At 37.1% G+C, this 10,642-nt stretch overlaps 1 protein-coding gene across 7 annotated transcripts; it reads left to right on the forward strand.

Annotated features, from left to right (window-relative positions):
- Nucleotides 1–248: 248 nt before the first annotated feature.
- LOC133670052 (protein TOPLESS-like) lies at nucleotides 249–10,201 on the forward strand. 7 transcript variants are annotated; one of them, XM_062090511.1, is made up of 27 exons: nucleotides 253–433; nucleotides 634–775; nucleotides 882–1,061; nucleotides 1,153–1,266; nucleotides 1,356–1,514; nucleotides 1,971–2,148; nucleotides 2,240–2,366; nucleotides 2,477–2,586; nucleotides 2,719–2,890; nucleotides 3,015–3,124; nucleotides 3,538–3,607; nucleotides 3,710–3,783; nucleotides 3,884–3,979; nucleotides 4,086–4,181; nucleotides 4,314–4,441; nucleotides 4,557–4,791; nucleotides 4,873–5,034; nucleotides 5,117–5,224; nucleotides 5,475–5,621; nucleotides 6,873–6,983; nucleotides 7,091–7,270; nucleotides 7,346–7,474; nucleotides 7,560–7,655; nucleotides 8,048–8,236; nucleotides 8,323–8,489; nucleotides 9,300–9,573; nucleotides 9,959–10,201. In XM_062090511.1, the coding sequence occupies exons 2-26, from the start codon at nucleotides 696–698 to the stop codon at nucleotides 9,508–9,510; spliced, it is 3,429 nt and encodes a 1,142-aa protein (XP_061946495.1). In that variant the 5' UTR covers nucleotides 253–433; nucleotides 634–695; the 3' UTR covers nucleotides 9,511–9,573; nucleotides 9,959–10,201. The 7 variants fall into 7 exon arrangements, with proteins under 7 accessions (XP_061946503.1, XP_061946478.1, XP_061946457.1 ...); XM_062090494.1 differs by having other exon boundaries at nucleotides 252–433; nucleotides 623–775; nucleotides 3,538–3,783; XM_062090473.1 differs by having other exon boundaries at nucleotides 252–433; nucleotides 3,538–3,783.
- Nucleotides 10,202–10,642: the final 441 nt, after the last annotated feature.

The raw sequence follows: 10,642 nt of genomic DNA on the forward strand, positions 1-10,642 counted from the left end.
CGGAATTACTATCTGCGTTGTTGCAGAGCTATTCTTTTTTGAGTAAGAAAGTTGTCAGCTAGGGATTCCGCGCCGAGAAATTCGACAAAACGTAGCCGGCTAAGTGGACCACAAAAAACTGGACTTATGCATAAGACCTTCGTCAGATTCTCAGAACTTATCACGTTCTGATAAGCACCCTTGAAAAGTAACCTTACTTATCATCCTCGTTATCTGTCTCCTCTTGCCTTTTAAATTCGCCATCTCTGCGAGGTTTATTATTGAGATATATATATGTAAAATTTATGGACTACATAAAACTCTGTGGGGAGAGAGAGTCTATACAGAGAAAAAAGATAAAAAAATTGGTGCTTCATTTCTAGAGAGAAAGAAAGAGAAAGAGAAAGAGAAAGAGAAAGAAAGGGTCTGATCTCTCAGTTGCTTTCTTTCGGAGGTGAGTTTCTTAGAAATATCTCAGAACCTCTCTCAATATATTTTTTGATTCCTAAAAAAAAGAAAAGTAGATTTCTCTTTTGATCCTTCACGAAAATCAAATCCCTAATCATTCATGATCTGGTTCTAGGTTTTTCCTTTCTTTTTTCTTTTTTGGCAGCTCGCTTTTTTGTGATTTTCTTGGAAATATTTTGGTCGCAGGCAGATCTAGAGCTACAGTCGGTGGTATTTGTGCAATTGGTTTACAAAACGGCGCGTTTAAGATGTCTTCTCTCAGTCGAGAGCTTGTTTTCCTGATCTTGCAGTTCCTTGATGAGGAAAAGTTCAAAGAGACTGTTCATAAGTAAGATTTTTTTTTTTTACAATTATTGCTAATTTTTTCTATTAGTGATAACTGATTAGTTGTTAATTTTTGGTGGAAATGTAATGTGAAAATGAAATAAAAATAGGCTTGAGCAGGAATCTGGATTTTTCTTTAACATGAAGTATTTTGAGGATGAGGTGCATAATGGAAATTGGGACGAGGTGGAGAAATACCTATCTGGTTTCACTAAAGTGGATGATAATCGATATTCAATGAAAATATTTTTCGAGATAAGGAAGCAAAAGTATCTCGAAGCTTTGGATAAGTAAGCTTGCAATTCTTTGGGTTTTAACTCTTTAAGCTTATGACGTATTGTTTGTGTAGTGATGGTTTCGGTATGTTTTGAAATTTTATAGGCATGATCGGTCCATGGCAGTTGAAATATTGGTGAAGGATTTGAAAGTGTTTTCCACATTCAACGAGGAGCTTTTCAAGGAAATCACTCAACTACTGACATTGGAGAATTTTAGGTAGATGCGTGTTAAAGTAATCGAATTCAAATTCTTTAGTGTCAAAGTAAGCATAGCAAGTATGCTCAATTTTGCTTTGTTGTGTACAGGGAGAATGAGCAACTCTCCAAATATGGAGATACCAAGTCGGCGAGAGCAATCATGTTGGTGGAACTGAAGAAGCTTATCGAAGCAAATCCCTTGTTTCGTGACAAATTGCAGTTTCCTAACCTTAAGAATTCAAGGCTACGAACTCTCATTAACCAAAGGTAATTCATATACGGATAAATGTATATATGATCCCATTCTATTACCATTGTTTTGGATTGAAATAACTTGCGGCTTGGCAGGTGTTGTTACCTGGAAAAATATTCTTAAATGATATTTTTGTTTATTAAGTGTTATGTAGAACATTTGCATTTCAGCATTAATTGATGAGGTCCTATCATGTAATCTGTGTTTGAGCTGTTCCATTATTGAGAGAATCGCAATGAAACTTTTCATCATTTGATATGTCTGTCTCTAAATTATAGGCTTGAAAATCTTGGAGTAGGATATAATCTAATTAGTTTATATATTTGTGGAATGTACCCTGACATTACTACTTCATGTTTTCTTCTCTTTCTTTAATTTATAGAAATATATGGCTTTAGTTGGCATGTATAACATCTGTAAACTTTGGCATGGTTGCAAACAGAGAATTTAGTTTGCTATGTAAATTACAGCTTGAATTGGCAGCACCAACTTTGTAAAAACCCAAGGTCAAACCCAGATATAAAGACTCTTTTTGTTGATCATTCATGTGGACAACCAAATGGTGCTCGGGCTCCATCACCTGCAAACAATCCATTGCTTGGCTCCTTACCAAAAGCTGGAGGGTTTCCTCCATTGGGTGCACATGGGGTGGGTCATCAGCTTGGTTGGTTTTATTTTCTCTCTCTCTCTTCTCTAGTGATGCATGCTTATCTTTATGTGGTTGAACTTTTATATTCAGCCATTTCAACCTGCACCAGCACCAGTCCCAGCACCTCTTGCAGGTTGGATGTCCACTCCTTCCACAGTAACTCATTCTGCAGTCTCTGGAGGAGGAGCCATTGGTCTTGGTGCTCCATCAATCCCAGGTAGTACTTTCCTTCAATTTGTATAGATGCTTCCGCAAACCATCTTACTGTGTTTGTGAGCATACATGGTTCCCTTTTTAATAATATATGCATTTTGGTGCCTTGCATAGCTGCTCTGAAGCATCCACGAACTCCTCCAACTAACCCTTCCGTAGATTACCCTTCAGGAGATTCTGACCATGTTGCTAAAAGAGTAAGGCCCATGGGGATTTCTGATGAGGTAGTCTGGTTTTCATGTCATTCGTATCATACTCTTTATACAAATATGAATGTAGCCAGTAACTTCTAAACTCCTGTCATTATGTTTATGTTATTCCCTTCCAAACCGCCGTGTTGATTGTCATCTATGCAGGTAAATTTGCCGGTTAATGTGTTGCCAGTATCATTTCCAGGGCATGGTCATGGTCATGGTCAGGCTTTTAATGCACCGGATGACTTGCCAAAGGTCGTTGCACGGACTTTGAATCAGGGATCATCTCCTATGAGCATGGATTTCCATCCTCTTCAACTGACTCTTCTTCTAGGTCTGCTTGATTTTTCAGTCTTTCATTTGGTTGGTTCCGTGGCTTTGGCTTATTTGCTTCCTTAAGCATTAATCTAGATTATACCCTGGTCTGGCTATTGAATATTTTTAATATGTTGCTACAGTTGGCACCAATGTTGGGGACATTGGGCTGTGGGAAGTTGGTTCTAGGGAGCGACTGGTTTTAAGAATCTTCAAAGTTTGGGATCTGAATGCTTGTTCGATGCCTCTTCAGGTTTGTTCTTTATTCTTTTTTATACCTATGGCACTGAATATAATGTGTGCTACATGCTGGATGTGATGTAGAACAGTTGAGAAATATAAACAAGCTGTAGAGGTCTTCTATGGGTTTCTCGAATCCGAAAATAGAAGAACACCTAGAGATCCACTAGGTAAAACAAATAAATCTGTAAAGTTTTGATGTTCTTTTTTTTTTATCAAATGGCAGACCCCAAAAATAACGTTTAGGTGCTTTTAAATAGGCACCAAATCCTAATTGAATCCAATAAAGTAGGAAACTCTAATATTTTCCTAGATAACAATATAATAAGAATAAAAATAACTAAAGAAAATTACTATCTAACTAAACTAAATAAATAATTCTCCATCATGACTGAAATTGAACTGTCTTTTTTTGGGGAAATTTAGGCAGCTTTAGCCAAAGATCCTGGTGTCTCGGTTAACCGTGTAATTTGGAGTCCAGATGGTTCCTTATTTGGTAAGCTAAAATCTATTACACTGCATGGCTGGATTAGGAATATACGTAAGATTTTGGGGGTAAAAAGGCACTTGCTGATTTCTCATCTCTGTTCAACAACAGGAGTTGCATACTCAAGGCATATTGTACAAATATATTCTTATCATGGGAATGATGAAGTGCGTCAGCATCTGGAGGTACATTACCTCAAGTTACACCAGTATCAAGCTTGTTATTCTTTGTTGCTCAGGTGTTTGATTTTACTTGATATAAAATGACTCAAATTTTCCCTTGTAGATTGATGCTCATGTTGGTGGGGTTAATGATCTTGCATTCTCCACTCCGAATAAGCAACTCTGTGTAATAACCTGTGGTGATGACAAAACCATTAAGGTAGGGTTTAATGTTAACTTTTTGGCTTTTAGAATAAAAAGCATCAAGGGCTATTTCTTCAGACATGAAACGTTGCCCATTGTTCTTTTCTTTTTCCTATTATTAGGTGTGGGATGCTTCCACTGGTGCAAAACTGTATACTTTTGAAGGTCATGAGGCTCCTGTTTATTCTATTTGCCCGCATTATAAGGAAAACATTCAGGTGAAATGTCCATTTTGTGAACATTGTTGTTTATCCTGTAGCATACTTTTGAGTTCATCATGTTTGTTTTCTCCTTCCACCAATCAATCATTTCTGGTCTTCCATGTTGCTTGACTTTCCTTCTGTGCTCAGTTTATATTTTCAACAGCACTGGATGGAAAGATAAAAGCATGGTTATATGACAATTTGGGATCTCGAGTTGATTATGAGGCTCCTGGTCGCTGGTGCACAACCATGGCTTACAGTGCTGATGGTACAAGGTCAACATAATTGACTCATTGCTCAACAATCTCCTTTTTCTCTGTATTTGTGCATTGTTGAAATAATAATAATCTTCTCACTTGTTGTCTTTGGGTTTTCGGATGGAAACTGCAGGCTATTTTCTTGCGGTACAAGTAAAGATGGGGATTCATTTATTGTTGAATGGAATGAAAGTGAAGGTGCTGTGAAAAGATCCTATCTTGGATTTAGAAAACAATCTTGGGGTGTCGTGCAATTTGATACCACAAAGAATCGTTTTTTGGCTGCTGGTGATGATTTCTCCATCAAGTTCTGGGATATGGACAGTGTTCAACTTCTGACAACAATTGATGCTGATGGAGGTCTCCCAGTGAGTTCATTATATGCTAGTAAACTGTAACATATTGTTTTGAGGGTTGTAGTTGCTTATTTTGGCTTTAACAATTCTTAGGCGAGCCCACGTATCCGCTTCAACAAGGATGGCACTCTTTTGGCTGTTTCTGCGAATGATAATGGGATTAAAATATTGGCAAATACAGATGGCATTAGGTTGTTGCGTACATTTGAAAATCTTTCTTTCGATGCCTCACGAACATCGGAATCCATTGTGAAGGTAACTTTGTCAATGATTAGTGCGTATGTTACATTGCCCTGGTTGTAATTAACTAGTATCTAACAGTGGGTTTCTTGTGCAGCCTACTGTTAACCCAATCTCAGCTGCAGCGGTGGCGGCAGCAGCAGCTGCTGCAACCAGCACTGGTCTTGCAGACAGGAGTGCCTCTGTGGTTGCCATTGCTGGAATGGTTCGTTGGACATGCTTGTTCATTTACAGTAGCATCTGAATTTTATGCTCAAGTAACTTGCATATTAATTACCCTTCAATCACACAACTCATTATTGTAACATGGTTTTTCTTACTATAAGAGGACTGAACTAGAGACTAGGAGCATGCACTTAGTTTTCCATGATTTTTTTTTAACAATCTTCATTTTCCATGGTAGCACCAAAAGAATCTGTCATAATTTCTAGTAACAAGCAAATTTCTCTTGGTAGAATGGAGATGCCAGGAACTTGGGAGATGTGAAACCTCGATTAACTGAAGAATCCAATGATAAATCAAAGATATGGAAGCTCACTGAAATCAATGAACCATCTCAATGCCGGTCCTTGAGGCTCCCTGAAAACTTGAGAGTAACCAAGGTATGGAAATTTTTCTCTGAGGGCATCTGAAATACTTTCCGGTTAATTATCCTTTTTGTCTTGTTTGGTCAATATCATTGCAATTCTGACGAACTAGGCTGCACTGTTTTCCTTTGGACAATATACTGATGTTACAGGTCTTCTAAATACTCCATGATTTAATTTATGCCTACTATTGAACATTTTATTAAAGCTTTAAATCACTGAAGCTTCAGAGGCATGATGATCTTATTTGAGATCATATTCCTTTCCATACTCTGACCTTGTTATTCAACTTCACTTTGATTCCTTAATACTCATATGTTTAACTTTGCAGGATTACCTACCACTGCTAATTTTTGAAATATAAGCATTTTTGTTGTTAGTAAAATCCTGCTAACAGTTCTTTACTCTTAATTATTTCAAGAAATTTGACAATAATGTAGATATAGATGAAGTTTGACCACAGCCACATACAGTAAGAGGGCGTAAGAGTTAAAATGTTATGAAATACTACTGGAGGAAAGCAACATATTGGGACTACTTTTGAAGATGCTTGTGCCAACTTTAGTTACCATAACTCTAGAGTGGCAACTACTCTCATCATGCTAACTTCATGCGAGTAATGCATTTTGAATATGCTGAACTACATGTAAATTTTTTCCTGTCCCATAAAATTTTACTATGTTATTAGTGGATAGAAATTCCAGACATGTTCAATATATTGCCAACAGTGATGGGATGTCCAAACATAAGAGTGTAAGTTGGCTGTGGCATACATTAACGAGCATCTGTCAGTATTTCTGTGATTTGAAATGGTCATCTTGATTTAAGTATATTGTCCTTTGGAGGGAATAAAAAAAAAGAAAAAAAGACTGGGGCATTTATAACTTGTTTTGTTAAACAGTTCATGGAAAGAGGGCTATTTTTTTACCCTTCAAATTAGTCATTTTATTAGGGTAAAATGCAAAACAATTACAAATAGCTACCACTGAGCATATGACAAGAAGAATTACTGAATTAAGGAGTTACAGAGTGCTTTATCATTATATTTCTAAATGAATCCTGCTTAATGGCAACGACAGTGTATGATGGCTATCCATACGTGTTCTTGATTGATTTTATTTATTTATTTGTGGACTGGAATATGATGCTTTATCAAGTTACTCATGAACTCCATCATGACTCCAACCTTTCTTTGTTTTATTCTGTTTCCAACAAGGACATGATCATCAGCTTTTATTATTATTATTGTTATTATTATTATTGCAGATATCAAGGTTAATCTATACAAACTCTGGCAATGCCATTTTGGCATTAGCTTCAAATGCAATACACCTATTATGGAAATGGCAACGCAATGATCGGAATGCTAGTGGCAAGGTAAAAGCACTTGCAAAGCGGTTTTAATCAACCATCTGCACTTCTATTTTACTCAAATTTCTAAAATGAGTTCTGTTGTGTATTCAAATTGGTCCTTCATCCTGTAGGCAACTGCAGGTGTGTCACCTCAATTATGGCAACCATCAAGTGGGATTCTGATGACCAATGACAGCACTGACACTAACCCTGAAGAGGCTGTGCCCTGTTTTGCTTTGTCCAAAAATGATTCTTATGTCATGTCAGCATCCGGAGGAAAGATTTCCCTTTTCAATATGATGACATTTAAGGTAATTCAAGGATTGTTGGTTATGATGTGAAGTCATTTTCATTCGACTAATCTCATTTTCTTTTGGTGAGTGCAGACGATGACAACTTTCATGCCACCACCTCCTGCAGCAACCTTTCTTGCTTTTCATCCTCAAGATAACAACATAATTGCTATTGGCATGGATGATTCCACAATTCAAATATATAATGTCCGTGTAGACGAGGTATGATGCTATAGACAGTTATTCATCCTGTTATTGGTTAGAGCAGTATCAATTGTTATTTACTACTGTTCATTTATTGGTGAAGGTCAAGAGCAAGCTCAAAGGCCACTCGAAAAGAATAACTGGCCTTGCCTTTTCCCATGTGTTGAACATGCTAGTCTCATCGGGAGCAGATGCTCAGGTAATAATTTTCCAATTCGATGTCATGTGTGTTGTCACTGTGCTTTCATGTTTTAGTTTTCTCAATGGGATTTCACCTGTTAGATGCTCAGTCCTTGAGAAATATGCATCAATACTTGATTTTTGAAAATTTCAACATGTTTTAGCATAATTCTGCTTTGCTACTGTTGCAAGTGGGCATGCCAAAGAATTCTTGGTTTTTTCTTCTCTTTTTTATGCAAATGGCAGGCGTATTTACTCCCTGCAGCATCTATTACTTTTTTCTACACAAGATTTTGCATTTCTCTGAACTTCTTTGGTTCAAGTCCATAAAGTATTCCCCAATCTCCTTCCCCCCCCCCCCCCCCAAAAAAAATCTTAACTCATTTCCCACGTAACTTGCTCTTTCTTCAGCTTTGTGTATGGAACTCTGATGGATGGGAAAAGCAGAAAGCAAGATTCTTGCAGGTCCCAGCTGGAAGGACACCAACAGCACAATCAGACACTCGTGTACAATTTCATCAGGACCAGATACATTTCCTGGTTGTGCATGAGACTCAGCTTGCCATATATGAAACCACAAAGCTAGAATGTGTAAAGCAGGTACTTTTGTCTCTTAAGTCGACTTTATTGTGGAACTAGCATGTTGTTGTCAGGTACTGAGTTGCTCTTCCTTTTTCCTGATTTAGTGGGTTCTACGTGAATCTTCTGCGCCAATCTCACATGCAGTGTTCTCCTGTGATAGTCATCTGGTATATGCCAGTTTCTTAGATGCAACTGTCTGTGTATTTAGTGCTATGAATCTCAGATTACGTTGTCGTATCAATCCTTGTACGTATCTTTCCCCTAATGTCAGGTAATTATCTTGCAGCATTCATCGGTGCAAGTCTTTTTAGATTTATCTCCAGCATTACTCAGTTGCCATATGGTGCTATTGTGTTTATGTGGAACAATTCCCTATGTGCAGCTTCCAGCAAGCATTCTAATATACTCTTGCAAATATGTGATAACTTAAATGAATGGTGGCTCGCCTGTTACGTGTTTTTTGATTATCACTTTCTAAGGCATCCAATGGTTCATTTTGTGTTAAGCTTTTGGTTAACTTTCTCCTCCACCTATCTCTGAATTCCTTTTCATGGTTCTCCAAGATAATTTATTCCTGCCTTTTTTCGTATGACTTTCTTGGTAGAATGATAGGATCACATTGTTGTATTGTTCTGAGAAGAAGTTAAATGGTCAAAAGAGTCGACCATCTTGGAAAAGTCATGAGCAAATCTTCATATCTGGTGACATCTGCTACTGCACTTTAAAGTGCATTTAAAACTTAAAAAGAAAAACAGATGGTCCTTGAACATAAATTGTGATCTCTTGCTCTAATAATAGTAATACCATATAACCAGGAATGAGTTTCCAAATATGCTTAAATGTTTTCGTTCTTGTTGATCTATAATCATTCACAGGATTCTGCTTTTACAAGTCAATTCCATTTTAGTACTTATTTATGCATCATAAATTCCTAGCCCATAACTTGTCTGCTTTGGACTCTACCTCCTGTTTATGCAATGCACATCCTGATTTTGACAGTTTGCTAGCTGAAGTATAATTCTCTACCTTCTTTATATGTAATAGCCACGTTATTTTGACCCCCATTATTTCATATATGCAGTTCAAATGTCCACCCACTAGTGATCGCTGCACACCCACAAGAACCAAATCAGTTTGCATTGGGACTATCAGATGGTGGGGTTCATGTCTTTGAGCCTCTTGAATCTGAAGGAAAATGGGGTGTGCCTCCACCTGCTGAGAATGGGTCAGCAAGTAGTGTGCCAGCTACTCCTTCAGTTGGACCATCAGGTTCGGATCAAGCTCAGAGATGATCAATGACTGCCAGAGCACAAGTTCTTTTACATGCTTGGCTTGCTGGCCCATTCCTAAATTAGGTTCGTACTCGTTCCGAGTCTTACTTTTATTCCATATCCAACCCAACAACCTGATCCTGCTTCTGGCCATCTGAAAAACATGGCGCATTGAAGCATCTGGGCATGACCACTATTTGATTATATTTCAGCTGATTGGTTGAACTCTAAATACAATCTTGCATAGTGTTAGTCGTGGACTTCTATTGATTGATTTGCATTTTCAGTAGTTTACTTTTTACCCCACACTATTCCTTCCTGGCTATAGTTATCTAACATTCTTCGCATTTAATTTGTTATGTGATTATCCATTGTTATTGACATTAACAACAACAGTGTCTAGATCCGAGGGTTTCTGACTTTGTTCTCCTTCTTCATTCTTATTTTCTTGATTTCTTCCTTTGAGCAGTATGAGGTTCAATGATACGTAACCTACTCAAGGAACGAGTTGCAAAAGATGTAGATATAGCATGTTCTGTCTGATACTTCGTGAGGTAAATGCTGTAGTGGTAGTAGTATTTATAGTGATGCCTTTGGACCTTAAGCTAGAAATTTATTCAAGTTAAGGGTTTTTTTCTTCTTTTCTTGTTATTACTCTTGAATAGTCTCTAATATTTTTATTATTTTTTCTTCAAACATTGAAATTTCTTCATTGTTTTGTTTGTCATGGAGAATCTTTTCCTCAACCCAGTCTTTCGACTGTTGATAAGAATCCATGGAGTGGATTCCCAACCATCACTACGATTCATAATATCAGACCATAAAGCCTCACATTTAAATGAATTATTATCTTCATAAATCATAGAAGTGTTGAAGCAAGTATTGATACCCAACATGATAACACAAACAAGAATACAGCATCCTAATAAATTCAAATTCAACCGTGACACGGGAAATCAAAATTATACAAGAAGTCTAGAAAACACTATTTTATATTTCAACCAAACCATCATTTAAACATCTAACATATGATAAACATAGAAAAATATATAGAGGAAGACAGGCTAATGTGGATCAATCAACTCACGAACACTAGGAACTTAATACATGTTTTAAATGGATCAATTACAAGGTTCAAAGCCTTAAAAAGCAT

Source organism: Populus nigra, chromosome 1 (genome assembly GCF_951802175.1).
Source record: "Populus nigra chromosome 1, ddPopNigr1.1, whole genome shotgun sequence".
Classification (NCBI taxonomy): domain Eukaryota; kingdom Viridiplantae; phylum Streptophyta; class Magnoliopsida; order Malpighiales; family Salicaceae; genus Populus; species Populus nigra.